General features: G+C 38.4%; 1 protein-coding gene across 3 annotated transcripts in view; it reads right to left on the minus strand.

The window, feature by feature from the left end:
• Window positions 1-19,465, minus strand: part of LOC145977703 (uncharacterized) — a 64,280-nt gene that overhangs the window by 41,703 nt on the left and 3,112 nt on the right. For 2 of the 3 annotated variants that reach the window (XM_083109928.1, XM_083109926.1), the window contains exons 3-4: window positions 19,164-19,292; window positions 10,082-10,326 (exon numbers count right to left, since the gene is read on the minus strand). In XM_083109928.1, the coding sequence (XP_082966054.1) occupies window positions 10,082-10,326; window positions 19,164-19,292 (374 nt within the window). The remainder of the gene's footprint in view (window positions 1-10,081; window positions 10,327-19,163; window positions 19,293-19,465) is intronic. The other variant, XM_083109927.1, reaches the window with a different exon arrangement.

The raw sequence follows: 19,465 nt of genomic DNA on the forward strand, positions 1-19,465 counted from the left end.
CAAAGGACCTCGGAGGAGAGTGTATTACAATTCTTCTCGAGGAACTTTAAGTTGTTACGTTCCATTCAACCTAAGGCGGAGGACTCTCATATCGTGGCTCAAATTGGCACGCTCTTGCCTTACAAGTTGAGGGAACACATCGTGATGCAGGATGTTTCGTCCTTCGCGGAGGCGATACACATAATAGAAAACTATGAATCTTTACAGGATGTATATGTTAAACGAGACGCCGCTCCACTTCCTAAAGGCAAAGGGTTTAAGGGTGGGGTGAGCAAAGTCTCAGTCACATCTGAGGTCTCTGAAGAGAAACTTAGACCGGGGTCACGGGAAATGATCACTTCACCGACGAGCGTAAGGAAAGAGGCTTACGTAAGTCCAAATTCGAAGCGACGCTTACGAAATAGAAAAAATTCTACAGAAGATTCCTCGTTGGGAAACGAGATTCTACCCACATCGTAGGAGGTGATGTGGGTTTGACCTTCAATAATCCTCCCGTAAATAAAGACACTTCCGTATTACCTTATAACCATCCAAGGGGTAAAGACTGGTTTAATACTCTTGATCCTTTATTGGAAGGGAAACAATTAGTAGGTGACAGCATGTTTGTCAGACTTGCGCAAAGGTTTGGTAATTACCAACTTTGCATTGACGAGCGAGGTAATCGGAGAATAGGGTTATCTGTAAGTGGACAAACCACCGAACAGTTGTGTAATAGGCTTAGATTGAGCTCTAAATTAGCTGATTCTGTAGTCATAATGATAGGGACAAATGATATTCTGAACTTTCAGTCGGAGGAAACTATTAAACGCAACCTGCTGGAAACATTGGAACTTTTGTCGGAAAAAACAAAGGAAATTCATTGGTTAACCTTACCTCCATTAGCAAGAATAATGCGAAGTGTGAGTTCTAACGTATGGTTGAAATGGCGAGGAATTAACGAATACATTGTATCGTTCCATAATGGTAGAAACGTCAAGGTGCATGATATTTCGCCCATATTTTTTAACAGTCAAGGTGGATTACGCATTGACTTATATGAAGAGTATCTGGGTAATCCTTCGCGGGGAAGAACTGATCTCATTCATTGGAATAGGGAAGGAATGGTTCAGGTGTTGAATTTCCTGAGAAAAAAGGGCATTTTTACCATGGCGGGTCGTGGTAGTCCTGAACCTAGTTCTCAGATTGTAGTCGAGGCAGAGATACATGCTGTCGAAGAGACTTCCAATGAACCAATCAGGTCGGGAAACGGGAGAGGAGCTCTTACCAACGGGCAGGGGGTGAGGGTGAGATAAAATTTCCTGCTATACAGTTTGTAAATATAAATGATACGTGGGAAGAGGAGAGTGATTTTCTTGATGCAATGAATTCAACAGTACCTGTTAATGTGGGTTACCAACGACATACGTCTGCTATGATTAAAATTACCATATTGGGTAAAGTTTTTAATGCTCTCTGTGATAGTGGTGCCGAGGTGTCTCTCCTCGAAGTTAACACTTGGAAATCGATTTCGTCGTTGATTTCGAGACCCAGATTGGAACCAGCATCCAATATTAAATTAGTAGATTATACTGGTTCGAGGTCTAAATCTGTGGAAGGTATCACGAAGTTGATGATCAATTTGGGGGGGCATGATTATTATGTACAGTTTCTAGTGGTGAAAAAACTAAATGTACCCGTTTTGCTAGGTTTAGATGTGATATATGGGGTTCACGGTGAACTAAACTTTGACGTAGATGCTTTCTTTTATCATACTCCCAATGGTAAAGCACTTTTGAAGTTCACACCTCTTAGAGAAGTAGATTCTTTGGGACCGGACTTGTCTTTGATGAACGTTTCAATGAATATAGATCTTTCAGCAAATGAACAGTCGTCTTTCATGCACAAAGTGAAGGGTTCGCTGAACTTAGAAGAAAATTTAAATTCTCGATTCATAGACATGTTAAGCGCCTTTGAACAGATGTTTACTGACATACCGGGATTATGTAGAGAGTATGAACATCGGATGGAATTGGACACTGTTGAACCAATCGTGGTGAGGAATTACCCCATTCCTTATGCTTACCGGGATAAGGTTAGGGATCATTTGAACCAAATGTTGGCTTGGGGGGTGATTGAGCTTTCACAGTCCGAATATCGTTCGCCTCTACTGGTGGTTCCAAAACCAAATGGTGGGATACGATTATGTGTAGATTTGAAAAAGGTTAATCAACACGTTAAACTCATGCAACTTACGCCAATGAAGATTAACGATCTGTTGACTTCATTTTTAGGCTGTAAATTCTTCACCTCGCTGGACTTAGGAAACGCTTATTGGCAGGTATCTTTACATACCGACAGTCGTAAATTCACGGCATTTGCATTTGAGGGTATTCTGTATCAATTTAAGAGAGTAGTGTTTGGTTCGGTGAACGGCACGGCTGTGTTCGTGGATGTCATGAATAGGGTACTTGGATCATTTTTAGATTTTGTTGTGGTGTACGTAGATGATATCATCATCAAATCTAAAGATTTTGATTCACATCTAAGGCACGTCAGTCTGGTCTTGGAAAGATTAAAATGCGCGGGTTTTACGTTGAAGTTAGAAAAATGTAGGTTTGCGGTGCAAGAGTTGAAGTTTTTGGGACATATAATCACGACACAGGGTTTCCAGAAAGATCCTTCCTACGTCGAAAGCATTGTCAACCTACACAAACCTGAGAACTTGAAACAGTTGCAAAGGGTTCTGGGATGTTTCAACTGGTTAGCGAAGTATATTCCTAATTATGCCATGGTGGCACAACCGTTATATGAACTATTGAAACTTAAGACGAAGTGGCATTGGACCACACAAGCTGAACAAGCTTTTATGCACCTGAAGGCGTTGGTAGTCCATGAAGTGACCCTTAACTTTCCAGATTTTGAGAAAACGTTCTATATTCAAACGGACGCATCTCTTGTGGGGATAGGGGGCTTTTGTTACCAGATTACGGATGGGGAAATGAAACCCTTAGGATTCGTCAGCAGGTTGCTTAAAACGTACGAAAAGTCATATACGTCAACTGAGATCGAAGTTTTGGCTATACTGTATACGATCGAAAAATTTTCCACATTTCTTAAGGGTAGACAATTTGTTGTTGTCACTGACCACAAATCACTCACGTGGTTAGAATCTGCACATTCTTGGAATGCCAGGCTGACAAGATGGTTTATACAGATCCAACAGTATTCATTCGTCGTGCAATATTGCAAGGGTTCGGACAACCTCTTGGCAGACACCCTTAGTAGAAACTTTCCAGATACACCTGATTCCCAATTTCTGGTAAATGTTTCTGTAGTTACGCATTTAAATCAGACAATTTTCACCAAGGAGGAGTTGATTGATTTACAGAGTGAGGACGTGAGTTTGAGAGAAATTATTGATCATCTTAAGGGGGTAAGTCAAAGGATCAATTCTCGCTCAAGATCTTGGAATCGAGCATACTGCTTAAATGAGGATGTTCTTTATATTAAAGACTTCCATGATGTTTCGCGTCACAGGATATGTATTCCTGTCAAATTGATAGATAAAGTTTTGGTGGCTGGACATGATGACATGGGACACTTCGGTGTTGCTAAAACTTTATCTCACTTATATCGGGTTTTCTATTGGCAAGGGATGAAGTCTGATATTAAGTCGTATGTAAAAAACTGTGAGCTGTGTCAGCGTACAAAACCGAACAAACATACGGCTAAAATTGTGGCAAGGTCTCATTTCACAGATATGCCAGGGCAGATTTTGTTTATTGATCTGCAGGGTCCGTTTGCGCTGGGGCCTAAGCGAGAAAGATTTTTGTTTACGGTATTAGATGCAGCAACAAGGTACTTGGTGGCATACCCGGTGGTTAATAGCAATGCTAATACCATTGTGAATAAATTGTCAAAAGTGTACTTTGTTCATTTGGGAATTCCTCAGAGGATAGTTTCTGATAATGGGCCACAATTTAAGTCGAACATTTTTCAGAATGCAATGAAAACATGGGGGGTACAACTTGTTTACACTCCGGTGTACCATCCGAGCTCAAATTGGGTAGAGCGCTATCATTCGGAGTTGAACCGTTTGATGAGAATACTCTGTAATTCCAATCATAACAAATGGCCGGAAAGAGTACCTGAAGCTCTGCGCCTTCTGAATGGCTCCATTTCGTCACAAACAGGATATTCTCCAATGGAGTTGAGATTAAACATGACAAAGAGTTTGACCGATATACCGACTCTGGGGGTCGATGCTAACAATGTCACTTGGAATGACAAGCTAGTTATGGCGAATTTGTCTAGCCTCAGTAAAAGGCAAAATAAGTTGAAGCAACAAAATGCTAAGATGGATGTGAAACCTGTAGTGGGAGAGGGTATGCTAGTCTTCGTTAAGAATCAGATCTTAAGTGGCACCGGAGATAAGGTGATAAGGAAATATTGTGACCTCTTTGTCGGCCCTTATCTTTGTGTTAAGAACAGTAAAGATTCCACGCTTTCATTGATAGATTGTGTGACAGGAGAAAAATTGGATCACCAGTCGATAGAAAATTGTAAAGTTTGGAAATGTTCAGAGGACAAGGTAAAAATGTGGGTGAAGAGATTACTAGATTTGAAGTTGGATGGTGTGGATGAAATGTTACAGACGATGGGGTTTAGCTGTGAATCAGACGTTGTAGTTAAGGACAGTGTAAATAAAGATGGGGTAGGGGAAGTGCAAGGTTAAATTTTCTCGTATGGGTAAAGTGAGATTGAGCCTGCGGCGGGTGAGTTGACCAAGTAGGTGAAATTTCTGCGGCGTACTAGCATGCGAGATGAGCCTGAAATCTTCCTGATTGCTCCAAAATAAGGTGAAACATTTACAATAGTTTTTAGCTCAGATAGAATGAATCCAGAAGCAAAATAAAAAGTTGTTTAGCTAGTTCCATGGGGGCTATGTTTAGTTTGCGGGTGAGGGCAGGTATGATGGGGTAAAGGTCAAGTTAGGTTATGCTTGCGGCGGGCTAATAGTCAAGTAAGTATAATGTTGCGGTGGGCCTAGGCATTTATTTGTTTCCTGCTCCAACCAAAAATATACAAGCCACTATGTTCTGCAAGACGCCAAAACACATGCGGGGTTCCTTCTTTCTGGAGAATGATGGAGTCACCAGAGTTGGTGATCCGGGATGTTTCATATTGTAAACAATAAAGTAATATGTCTGTATATATAAAATATGTATATTAGTGAATATGTAGAATATGAATGTTTAGTTGATGTAAGTCTAACTTTAGTATTGTATCAAAAGTATTGTGTGAGAGTTCAGCCCTATGTTGGGCGCCATTTATGACGAACTGTCATAAGGTATTCTGGAAACTTGAGTTTCGTGTGTGTGTTGCTGGGGTAAAGTTGCCCAACTCAGGTCCTAAGACAATGAACTCGTCTAGTGCAGAGAATTCACGATAGGTGGAATGCCTATGCAATATGAAAACTTTGTTGCTTTAATACTTACGCGAAGAATCGCTAGATGGCTCTGACCGTTGTGCGCATTTGAATTGTAAATTCCTTTGTTTGAGATCAGATTTTCTCGCGGTTTCCTTATGCACAAGGACATTTTGATGTGTCGGTCACTGCACGCATGGGCAATTCGCAGTTATGGCGCAAAATAATAAAATATACAGCGTTTTGGTCTAGATGCCATTGGTTAATTAACAGCAAAAAGTTTATCTTAATAAGCATTACAATGGGTTCTTTAACGCACACACATATTTGATAACGTGTGAGTTCTAAATCATGTAAATTGTTGTTTGGTAAAGACAATCGTGCTCTGCGAAAAAGAATGGTAGATATCGATAGGGGTGCGTGGTGATCGAAGAAGACTTCCGGTAGAAAAAAATGGAGTGAACAGAGTTATGTCACGACAGTGGAGGAAAGGAGAATGGTTTCAGTGCTTTCGGGAGGAATCTGACATCTGCAGTTAGGATAAAACGGCAGATAATAGCATGAAGTGAAAAGCACAACGCAGAAAAAAGCGTTGAAAAGGAATCGAGCTCTCGGTTACGAGAGAGTTAAAGTGTGGACTCGTGCGTGCTGGATTCTTCGTTCCCGACACACCAGGTGAGGAAATTAAATTATCTTAAGTGACTTTGAGAGGAAGAAAATTCTCGAAAATCGTGTTTACTACGTTTAAGCAAAGTGTGTTTAAGAGATAGCTATCTCGCGTGTGTTGGATCTTACGGGAAACGGTACTAGTACACGCCACAGGCCATGCGTTATTTACAAAATGGCCATCGACGCCATGTCTGAAAAGGGCTCTGTGCACATGTAAAACGATCTATTTTCGTGCAAGAAACGCATAGCACTTGCCAAAATAAACGAGAAGCATGGTCCAAGATTGGTTCTATGTCAAATTAGGAAGTAATTAGGACTTTTGTAATTCCTTATATAGCATTAAAGGTGCATGCTAAATGCATGGTAATTTTTCGATCACATATCGACAGTTTTTTCACGTCTCTTAACCTAATGAGGACAGATTGTTGATGCTTTCATACGCAGGAAATATGTGTTAAATTCAATTTAATAAACAAGTTTACTGTTTCTTGTGTTCATTTTTACGTACTACAGCATTTTCTTCCATTTGTATTTGGTTGTTAATGTAAATGTTTAAATGAATAATTCTTCTCTTACAGAAGGGGGGAATTTCGCATGTGTAAATTGGGTTAATGCCGTTGCTATGGAAAGTGGTTATTGTTAGTTGTAAATGATTTGAAAACCTATTTGAAATCTGAAGGTATAAAATTTCAATCTCCAGCGATCTGCATGCGTCACCAGCGTTACCAGGCAAAGTTTATCAATACAAATAATTCGAACTAATGACATATTGAACGTTTCAGGATCGTTGAGACTCAGTTATTGAGTCGTTGTTGTCTGGTCTAAATTAATAAATTGAACGAATGTCATGTAGCTCGTCGCAGCATAACCAGCTGATACTTTCTGGAATTGAAAAAAGTGACAGGCAGCACTTTTGCAGAGTCTAAATATCCTGGAAATTACACACAACACACAATTTCTATTATTTTTGCAACATTGTGGAGAGACATGGATTTTGTGATGAAATGATTATTTCATGTGAAATTATGACTATTTTTAAAGGAAAACTTCGTTAGATGATTTTGTATAGTTACAATGGAAACTAGAGTACTGCAATGAGCATTTTTCGCTCGAGTGGCAAATAGTCTGCATGGGCAACGCTAGATGGCACATAGAATTGATAGTTCTTCTGCTCGAGCGGAAAATGACCGAACGAGCGAAATACACTCAAACTCTCGAACCCTATTAGTAGACGTATTCCCGTGATTTGTCTATGATAGTGGGTCTCCAAATATGGATCGTGAACCAAAAGACGAAGTGAAATTGAAAAATAAGTGAACATAATCATCATCTCCATGTTCAAATGCAGTTTTGTGTATCTTACCGAGATATGTGAAAATGAAATAGATGATTATGGGCTGAAACTGCTTAGGTTGACATTTTATGTTTCTACGATTATTGTCACATTGAAATGATGTTCGATTGAATGTTATAACTGCATTTTATTATTTTGCAGAATATTATTATCCTTTTCGGTAAGAGAACAATGATGTACACGTACTTCTTGCACTGTGATACGATATTTGTAATTGCTTAGTCAAGTCTCACAACATGTGCATCATTTTACGTTTCGGTCTGTAGATATTGCATACTTCATATGTGCTGTATTTCAGTCTTACGTAATAATATACGGAATTATTACTTAGATTTGTAGCTGAATAGAGTAGCTTCCTTCCATGTATGGGTTTTAGGTTGACTGCTGCTTAATTAGGCTCTGAAATACGGGACGTAACCAATCATTCCACTACGAGTGCGGTACGATCGAGCGTGGGAGATTCAAACGAGTTTGATTGAGCGGAAGTGGACCGATACAGTACTCTAATGGAAACTCACATATTAAAATTTATAAATACTCTGCATTTCTTTGAATTGTTACAAATGTTAAGGATCAGCACTGACATCAGATCAGCCCTGCCTAGTGACAATTGGGATTTTCAGTAGTGAAATCAAGAGCTGACCACTTAATGTAGTTATATTGTAGAATACTTCCTTTATATTGAAATTCCACTGCAGTATGACTACTATTCCACACTGACAATGCAACAGATGCAAGGATGTGTTGAGGATGGGCAAGTCTCAAAGCTCAATAATAGAAGAATGAAACTATGTGCCAGGACAATGGTTCACATACTGGTCGAGCTTACATTCCTTGAGTAGTTTCTACAAGAGAATGTCAAAATTTATGTACGCAATCTATAGTTATTATATCCATTATGTTAGCTGGACAAACTAGAGAAAACTTGTGGAGTTATGTCAGGGGAGATATACCCATTTTAAGCAACACACCAAAAGCTGATAGGCCAATATTTTAATTCTACTGCTTTATAGCTTTGCCAGAAGGTCTCTTGCTTTTATATGTATGTATGTGTGTGTCACACAGAATATAGGGACATCAAGACATTCAATTTTTAATTAACATTTTTCTTGATGAAGCTTCACTCTGTTTTTATGAACCCTCCAAAAGAGTATTTACTAACCTGTGTGTACTCAGCAATGTGGCACGATAACATTTTCTTTGTTGGAAAATAACAAAATCTTTAGTATATTACAGTCAAACTGTGTAACCAATCATGTAAAAGGGTGTCTTCTGGAGTGTGAATAACAATGAACAAAAATGTACATAGCCATTATTTAATGCAAAAACAAGGAATAGAATAAGTAACACACGCATGGATGATAAATCCATGATTAAAAAAAAATAGTGTCATCCATGAATCAGTGCTTTATGGTTGCTTACATACAAGGTAGAAAATGCAGTTTTTTGCCTTGATAACCTCTACACACTGTAAAAGTTTGTCTGTAGGTGTACAGTGACATAATGTGCATATGTAATGTTCCAGTAAGCACAACAATGTTTGGATGGTTTTGTTTATACCGCAATTTTTATATTTCCTGGATTTTTTTAACGTCATATTTCTGCTACTTCTGGCTAATCACAATAGTGAGGATATGTGTTGATGATATGAAATAGATGAAGTGACACTAACAAATAACATTCAGCCCCAGGCTGCGAACTCGAATCTGGGAATTTTGGTGGTGAGATCAAAAGTCTTAATGTGCTCAGGCAATGAGCTGGGTTTTCTTTTTTATTTCTGTATATCTATGGAAGCACGAGACCAACTGAAACATAACCGAAAAGTGCTTTAAAACCCTAGTAACAGAACATATAAGATACATAATGCACACAAAATGTACACTGTGTGCACAAAGTCCGTGAAACATAACAAATGGCTGAATTTTCAAAGCAATACATAAACATGTGTTTAAATGCTTACAAGTGAAAGACTAACTCACTGAATTATAATTTCACATCTTACATCTGCCTCACAAGGACCACTTCTATCCTGTAGTCCCTTTCACTTCATACCCAACGCAGCATATCAGGGGTGATTCTGACGATGGCAGTTGCAATGCAGCATCTCAGATTTGGAGGAAATCCTACATGACAAAGTCAGATAGGGTCAAGTTTAGTAACCTGGGTGGCCAAAACACTTTCTCAGGCTGTCAACACCATTTTGAACTCATGTGAATGTGGCACTGCCAGTGGCCGCCAATGGCAGATGGCGTTAGAAATCATAATTTGGCGAATGTGTCATTCATTTTGTAAATATTTAAGCAAATGTTCAAGTGTCGCTGTGAAAATACAGCTCTTTGTAATGTTCCACAAACTTTGTGAACAGGGTGTACTTACAAGTAACTTTTTAACACACAAAACTGTCTTCATATCATTACTGACACACATACAATGGTAAAATAACGCAATATGTACTTAACTCTAAAGGGAAGTGTTAGTAGTTATTAACTAGATGCAAACTCTTACCTTCAGTTTATTAAACAACCACAAAAATGTCTTTCAAGACATTAACACAATTTACCATTCAGATTCCATTACATAAGTTTTATGTCACTATTATGTATACTATGATAAACAAATACATAAGAAGTGAAGAAATTATCAACACTTACTTCTTCAGCAGCATTCTTATGTGAGTTTCGCTGACAGTAGGAAACATTGCACTTATTTTCGTAACAGCCTGTTCTGGGTCCGTAGTCAAGGAGGTCTCCTGAATCCGAAATGAGGCAGTGTGAGGTTGAGGCATGGCCTGGACTTGAGGTATTGGTTGCGGAGGCTGCTGGGAAGGCACTGTTCCTGGACCGTACGACATGTACGCTCTACTGGGTATTGGACTTGGTCTAACATTTGTCAGATCCTGTAACACGTAAGGGGAAAATCACACACTGTACATCCATGGTGTGAGAAACAGGATGCATACATTTACACCTACATGATTAGGGGTTAAAGTAAAGATAAAGTTCCCTGTGCACCATGATATGAAGTCACATATAGCGAACATGTGGGATAGAGCCCCACATATTGTTGATCTGGGCCATTTTTTTCTGGAGGTGATGTAATCAGCACTATGCTTTGGTCACCTTTACCCCCAGATACCCATTTGAGGCTGGGTGAGCCCCAGAGCCACTTTTAAAGAGGCACTGCTCCTACCCCACCAATCTTTTCCTAGGCAAGCTGAGGAAAGAGAGGTCTGCATGCTGGATGGTCATAGGAGGAGGAGAAAACTTAGCATTACGCTTATGGGAGTATTATTTTATTTGTTCATTTGAGAATATCAAACTTCCAATGGTGTAGAAAAACATACGAACGGAAACTGAACAGGTTCAAGATTTCATTTGCAGTTGGAAAACTGGAATCGTAAGTTGAAGTTGCCTCTCCATAAGGAATATAGGGTGTCCGGGCTTCAGGTAAACAAAAAGAACATGCTACAACTTTCGAACGAATTGATAGAAATGTGCAAGCAAATACTCATTCGATAAGAAATATCTTCAAGATTTTATTGCCAACATGGTAACACTGCACGCTGCAATTCGTTCGAAAGTTATAGCATGTTCTTTTTGTTTACCTGAAGCCCAGACACCCTGTATATGGGATTCTGTAAATACTTAATCATATTTTTCACAGATCGTATCTGGCTTAATAATAAACTTAAAAAACTGCTCACACTTCCAACATGGGAAGAAATTCATGCTCTCTCTTGCCTCCATTGTTTCTTTCAGTGGCAGTCCACATTTAGATGCTAATGAAATAGATGTCCACTGTCCTTCGTAACCTTAAGGCTGAAAAATTTCCAAACTTAGATCCCCCACCCCAGGGAATTGTAACTCAGGTTTCCCTCATGGCAGTCAGACACCCAACGAACTAACCTACCGTTGCTTCTGTTAGTGGTTAAAGATGTTAAAAATCCATTAGACATTGTGAATAATACCATTGAAACTGGTATGACTATATTTTTTCGATGTTCCGATACCTCAAGCCGTCATGTAAGAACTAGAGAGGAATGTAACTCCGAAAATGTGGTGTTTGGTTTCTTTAACATGCCTACTCACTTCGATTGATTGATTGATTTAGTTTATTTTACTTCACGTTTTGTGCCTCTTGGCTAATTTGCGAAGATGGGGATGAGTGATGAAATGATGAAATTGATGAATGGACATTCACAAACAACCAAGCCCGACCGGGATTCGAACCCCGGACCCTTGGCGTTGCAGCGTGATGTGCTAACCACTCGGCCACAGGGTCGGGCGTACTCACTTCGAAAAGCTTTATTTGATTGTGAGCATGAAATGGAACTATCAGTTTATTCATGCAGTGGCAAATGCAGAGAACTATGGTATTGTGAAAGTGTCAAGCATTTTTGCATCACCCTATGTAATTATAAAACTTTAGTTAAGAATTTTTACTGTACTGAATCATTGCCAAATCTTTTAAGGAATCTATAAAATAAAAATTTAAGTACTATCAATACTATACTCTACAAAATATAGAGTAATAGATTTCCTGACGAGATGTGTAATTTCTATACTTTACTGTTTCCCCCCAGATGAAAGATGTATTTTCTCATTATACATTAAATGATGCTCACAGTGTAAAAATATTTATATTCTTTCAAATTCCTCCCAGATGCCATACATAAGGCAGTGGAGATTAATTCATGTAGGAAGTGAGGAACTTCTTACAGTTTCATTTATACTCATTTCCAGTTTTCTACTTTTTAAGAGTTTAATGAGCGTTATAAAATTTTGAGTGCAATCAAGGTTCGCTACTCGACTGTCAAGAGTCAATGTGCTAGCTATCACCCGCTCGTTCCAGATCCGTTGTCCAAAGATGACAGACTGTCTTTGCCTGCCGCTGAGGAACCTTTCTCGTCATCCTACAGGCAGATGGGTGAGGGGCAGTGCAGGGGAGGGTGGGGGTATGTGGGGGGTTGCCCAGTTATACGGTCCGCGAGGAAGGTCCCGTGTCCTGTGGGTTTCTCAACAGTGATGCCAACTCTAGCATAATGGTTCTAAACCTAGCAAAGTTTGAACTTCGTTTTCACCTCGCTCTCCTGTTTGGCATAATGGAAAATCCATCTAAAAAACGGGCATCCCTGGGAAAAAGAGAAATTTAATTCTAATGAAGATATTTTGAGGAAATATTTATTTTTAAGAAAATCTCCAGCTCTTGTTTGTACTTCTCTAGCGGACTCGTTTCAAACAAAAGGAAGTATGCCGACCAAGGAACAAGCTTTTACAGGCCCTGTTTTCATCTTTTCTTTATCCTCCCTGATTTAACAAGGGAGGAACATTTCATAAAAGGAAATAGGTAGAAGAGATGGAGGTCACAAATAAAATAAATGGACGCCGTTACCAGTTATGGAATTTTCTTCAATTTTTTTCAAACACCATACTAAACCCATTTTATTGAATGGTCGAAATTCCTAATGTTGCTTAACTACAATAAATAATCTAAATAATCAATAACGTAGTTCACAACTCCAAAATAGCAAATAAAATTGAACTTAAAACTACTACAGTCATCAGAAAATGATAATAAATTAATAATAATTGTATAATAATAATAAACCCTAGCATAATTTTATCACATTTAGCATAATTTAGGTGTTGAAACAGCACCTTCTCTTATCAGGAGGTTGGTATTGGCAAAGTTATTCAGGCAGAGAGGGCCTGCAGCTAACATTACAAATCCAATGGCTAATCCAAGGTACAAGTGATACATGTCACTGTGTAATTGACAGTGGCAAAGCTAAGGCATAAATACTGGGTAGGCTGAAAAATCTGCTTACATTTTTTTATACAGCAGGTCCATACATCGATTCTTGTTGGTCGCAAAAGTATCAATTACTCTTTCCTTGAAGCCTTGATCAATAGAAAGTTCTTTAACCAGTTTTTTTTTTCGATGGCTATTGTACTGAGAGAACTTAATCTTTCATTTTTCATTGAATTACGGAGATAAAATACTTGATAAATTTAAAGTTTTTACCGAAGGAAAATTATATTATGGATTATTTGACGGACCTCAATTGTAATAATATTATCCACACTATTATATATATAAAAAAAAAAAACCAATTACAGACCGAGAGGTGCTCATACTTCTTTCGGAGGAAGCTGTTGTAACAGGGAATGTCAAGACCAACTTGATAAGCTGTGTTACTTCTTTGTAGATTGTTTGAAGATCATTGCTAACTATGAATTCTAGAAGGTCTGCAGGAGGTAAATGCTTCTCTTCATCAGCATACCAGGTGTAGAAGTATGAAACTGGAATTGGCCGATAGATGGTGCTAGCCGGCAGTAGAAGGCACGGAAGATCGCGTAAGCAGCGCCAGCTGCTGCCCGCCACTCCCGATGATGTTATATCGGAACACAGTAACCCGAGTGCGAGACAGAGGAAGGTGTTGCACACCCGGTACATGTCGAGTTTTGTGCCTACGAACTACGATTTGCGGACAGCATTGGTGTTCTGTTATCATTTGAAGAAAACCACCGCAGAATCGCATCGAATGCTCGTCGAAGGTTACGGGGAACATGCTCTCGGGAAAACACAGTGTTTCGAGTGGTTCAAGAAATTCAAAAGTGGCGAGTTTGACTTGCGAAACGAGGAACGTGGGAAACCTCCGAAAAAGTTCGAAGACAACGATTTGCAAGCCTTATTGGATGAAGATGATACCCAAACGCAGCAGGAGCTCGCGGAACAATTGAATGTGACGCAGAAAGCCGTTTCTCTTTGGTTGAAAGCTATGGGAAAGGTGCAGAAAGCGGGCAAATGGATTCCGCATGAACTGAATGAAAGACAGCAAGGATCCCGCAAGACCACTTGTCAAATGCTGCTCGCCAGATACAAAAGTAAGTCGTTTCTCCATCGCATAGTGACCGGCGATGAGAAATGGATATATTTGGAGAATCCTAAGCATCGTAAATCGTGGGTGAATCCAGGCGAACCATCGACATCCACTGCAAGACCAAATCGCTTTGGAAAAAAGACACTGCTCTGTGTTTGGTGGGATCAGCGGGGCGTCATCTATTATGAGCTGCTAAAACCCGGAGAAACCGTTAACGCAGATCGCTACCAACAGCAAATGATCAATTTACAATGAGCATTACGTGACAAACGACCGGAATATGAATCAAGGCAACACAAGGTCATCCTGCTCCATGACAACGCCTCACCACACACAGCAAAACGGGTCCACGAAACGATCGAGGCGTTCAAATGGGAGATACTAGGGCATGCGGCGTATTCTCCCGACTTGGCTCCTTCAGATTATCATCTATTTGCCTCACTGGGACATGCTCTTGCAGAACAGCGCTTCAATTCGTATGAAGATGTACGAACATGGCTCGCGGACTGGTTCGCTTCAAAAGAAGAACGTTTTATTGGCGTGGCATTCATAACCTGCCGGAAAGGTGGGAGAAATGTGTAACTAGCAATGGAGCTTACTTTGAATAAAATATTGTTTCTCAGTTGCAAACACCAGCCGTTTACTTCTTGCAAACAAATTCCGATTTCATACTTCTACACCTGGTAGATGTTCTTTAAATCATTTTCTAATCGTTCTTTGTTGAAAAATGGATATGTGGACAGAAGGTTATTTAATTTCATCACAGGAAAATGTAGTTTATATACCCCAAAGCTATTTTGGTCAAGCAATACAACAAATTTTATCTTTTCAAGATCTCCAAAACGTATTTCCACTTGTACAGTCAGTGTGTCCGAGATTTTGTAGGTTAAGCATCTGAGAGTCTTGTTCACTTACATTTACTTCACTGCAAATCCTCTTAGAGTTTTCAACACATAATTTCACAGTATTATATTTTTATAATATAAATACACTATGTGACACACACATAAACACACGTGCGCATGCACTTGAAGTAAATTAACATTCAACAATGCAGCACGTGAACGACGCACTTTGCACAAGAAGACTAGAAGCACAACAGGTTGGTTCTGAGGCTAGCCGCTTTCACCCAGCGAATCAGCAGTCCCCTCCCCTTACACCTATGCAGAGCTCACGCTGTAGCTGCCTTTTAACGCGAGGCTTGGGACTGAAGGCGCTCTCCTCTTTCTGGCCTGACTGACGAGATATCTGGAAGGGGTGGCGGAACCAAACGTTCGGATTACATAGTTTAATTCGTTTTAACGAACTTTGATTGTTACAGGGTACAAGAAATTTTAATTCCAACATTTTTTTGGGTAGGCTAAGCCTCAAAAGCCTCATAGGAGCTTCGCCACTGGTAATTGAACGCATTTTTGAAAACTTTCCTCGGTCTGTTTACCATAACTTCCTACACCCCAAAAATTCCACAAGTCGCCAATGACATAAGGCTACATGGTAAGCCATGTCTGGAAAAAGAGGATGCATGGGGAACCTACCCTCAAGTATGGATTGCATGTATCAGCAGGCAGGAATATATATTTCAATTTTCATTTGCTTTCTATTTTATTTAGGTTTTGTCATGTGAGAAATGAGACTCCAAAGATTGCATTGCTTGCATTATATCTTCGCCACTATCATGTAAGTTCAAAAAGTTCCTTTAATTGCACCATTCTAGTTTAAAGGTGTGAACTACAGAAACCCTGCTTCAATAAGCAGACCTCACTTTCACACACTTTCTCTTGTCATTTTTGTGATCCTTCCTTTTTTCTTCAACAGTCACCAAATTCATGGCAGATATACTATTATAATTTGTTTTCCCACAAGTCACTTGTCAGACATGTAAGATGAAATAAAGTAGCAGTCAAAGGAGTGGAACACAAAAAATGCCTCATCTCCGAAAATAATTTTACTGCATTCATCTTTACTACATACCATTCCATTAAGTACTTATTCACATTCCATCTTTATCATATAAAATTTTATTGCGGTCATAGTAATCAACATTTATTGCGTATTTATTGTCTCTTACCTTCTCTATGATATTGGATTTGGTGCAAATGTCTCACAAAAGGGAATAGGAGAGAAATCACACCATAACTGCTACATTTTTATGGCTGTTATTGCTTGGCCATTCCATTGTCATGGGTGGGAGACACAGACATTTTAACAATGAAGTAACTATTCTACTCATAGGCAACATTTTTCTTACTGAATTATGAAACTAAACACTGTTGATTAAACATAACTATCTTTGGAATACTTTATCAGATTTATAGCTATAGGTGAACAAATTTTTGTCATGCGTGGGACAGATAATACACTTCCTCCTTGCTAATAGTAACTTTATCTTATATTCTGTCAATTAAAGAAAAATAAAAAAAAATAAGAAAAAGAGAGGAAGTAATTGACCAGTGAATATTCTAGTGGAGTTGAAGGGGAAATGTAACAATTAAAGGAGAAATCAATTGTATTTTGTGCCACAGGTGGGACTCAATACATAAAAGTAAATCAAAAAGTTACAATAAACACACAATATGCAAAATACCTTCCACTATTAACTAAATTATATACTAAATTAACTAAGTAATACTTGGATTTCTATCCAAATGACAATTTTAGATAATTGACTCACAATATAGAATAAAATTACAGCATTGCATTTAATTTTAAAAATAAGACATTCACTTTCTCATGGAACGTCCCTACTGTATAATACAATAAAACTGCATTCGTACTAAGGTTACAGGATTGATAAAAAAAAAGCTGCAGAAATTAATTGACAATTAAGCAGAATTGCATTCCTTTCAATTTTATATATACATACAACTTGCAAACAGAAACTGTTTATAAAGGCTTGTAAAATACATTTGAGAAAAAAAAACTGATGTGGGATGTACACCAAAGCAACAAATTTTAGCATCAACCTCTTAATGATTGTCAGCTGATCACTAGGCCACAGTGTATCATAATGTAAATGGGAAAGCTGTCAGGGTAGTATCAACTGACAAACATCAAAACTGACTTCATGCATCATGGCTGCCTAAGGTATGACGAAAGAAGAAAATTGAAAATAAAGGAAGACAAGACGGGGCATAAGATATTTAAAATCAGAAAGAAAAAGGCCTGTCTGGACAATTCTACATACATAGCAGAATAAAACATAAGAGCATCTATATTATACAAATCATCAAAGGTGTATAATAATACAATTATATCAGTGTTTGAAAGTAACAGTAACTCAATTACTTATTTGCAAGTAACTAGTAACAAAATTATATGTTACCTTTAGTCATGAATTGAAGGAAATGTTGTTCTTCCAGACTTTTTGCATGGTTTTGAACCAAATGCTTTCCCAAAGGAATGAACAACTTCATAAATGTTAACGATTGTTTGTTATAACGTAACACTATTCTTGCAAAAGACACAAGAGAAGTTGTGTTGAAACTTTGAGTAATAGAAAGTTGAGTCTGTATAGAAAAATGTATAGTTTTAATTGGTGGAATGGATAAGTTCATTTGAGTCTAGTTTTAAGTAGACTTCGGGACCTACACTTTTAATTAGACTGGAAAAATGTTCACAAAACTGTCATGATAAAATTATATGCGTTGATTTAGACTATTCAATTTCAAGAAACATTCTCGACTACTACTTGCATCCTAATCTTACACCAGACAGTTTAGCTAATAATAAATGGTTTTTAAGTAACTGTAATACTGGCACAATTCAGCTTCACATAATGGTTGCAGGTGACTTTTTGAAAAAATAAAAGGTGTAAAAATCTTCAACGATTATGCAGTCAAATACAGTACTTAGGACTGAACCCACAGTTCAAAGTGGGATCTGAACCACTATGTACCTCCAATGGGCATCGAACCTGTGACTCCTAGATTAGAAGGTGACAACATTACCACTATGCTATCGAGGAGGCTGAAGAAAAGACAAACCTCCCTTGCGATGAATGCACGAAATGTTTAACGTGAGATATGCAGTACCTAGAATAAAGTAACTTTAAAGAAAACTGTAACTGAGTTACTTATGGGCAAAGTAACTGTTACATGGTTGCTTGTAATAAGTAAGGTACCTTTGACCCTCTGTACTGCTCGAGACAGTGAAATTCTTTGCATCGTTTATGAACATTCTCCGTTGTTTTTAGCTCACGGAAAAGTGTTATTGTGAAGTAAATTATTTGACTTCATGGAAGTGAATCTAGCACTCAACACTACATTCCACAACAGCAGCAGACAGGATGTTGCCTACTGTTTGAAAAATGTATCATGAAATAAAGTAAATCCAATATGAAGGACTGAATACTTATGAAACAAAAATTGAAGCGAAATTATCGTTAGGAATGCTACAGTTATTGGTGTTTATAATTTTACGTTGTTAGGTTTGGTGTTGATAGCAATTTTTGACGTTTCTGTTAAGTTAGCAGTTCTAAGTTTGATGGTGTGATCTCTTGCATGTGTTCCTTAACTATTTGAGTGAGCATTCACAGTTTTTACTTATGCGAGCCACACTTTGAGATATAATATCTTCGTTATTTGTGTTTTCAGCGAGCTGGAACCAATTTTTTATTACATAAAACACCAAAATCTGTGAATTAAAAAAAAAAACGACGTAATTCTCAAGGGGGTGAAGTGGGTCAATGGCCCAATAAGTAACTTTCCAAACACTGAACTATACTTCATTGACAGCTATTCTGTTACTACAACTACATGCAACATTCCAAATAGCACAACAAAAAAAGACCTGACAATGCTTCGTATCATGGAAAATATAAGCAGAACAGGAAACACGACACAGAAGTTTACCTGTAATGGATGGTGCACTGTTTGATAATACTGGTAGTTAGGCTGCTGATAAGTCTGATGTGATGTAGAAAAGTGCAAGGGGTGGGAGTGATATGGATAGTAGCCACGCAGGTCTGGCGAAGTCCCTGGCTATTGAAATCAAGCCAAGCCACCAAAGAAGAAAGAGAATCAAAGAATAAGCATATAGAAGAAATGCAGTACAGAACAGTGCAGATTTTCAGCATTCTGTAAGTATCAGCTGGAAAAATACTTCATTAAGTGAAGAAACAAATTCAAATCATTAATTTACCATGCTTTGTGTT

Source organism: Lepisma saccharinum, chromosome 23, assembly GCF_977018435.1.
Source record: "Lepisma saccharinum chromosome 23, izLepSacc3.1, whole genome shotgun sequence".
NCBI lineage: Eukaryota > Metazoa > Arthropoda > Insecta > Zygentoma > Lepismatidae > Lepisma > Lepisma saccharinum.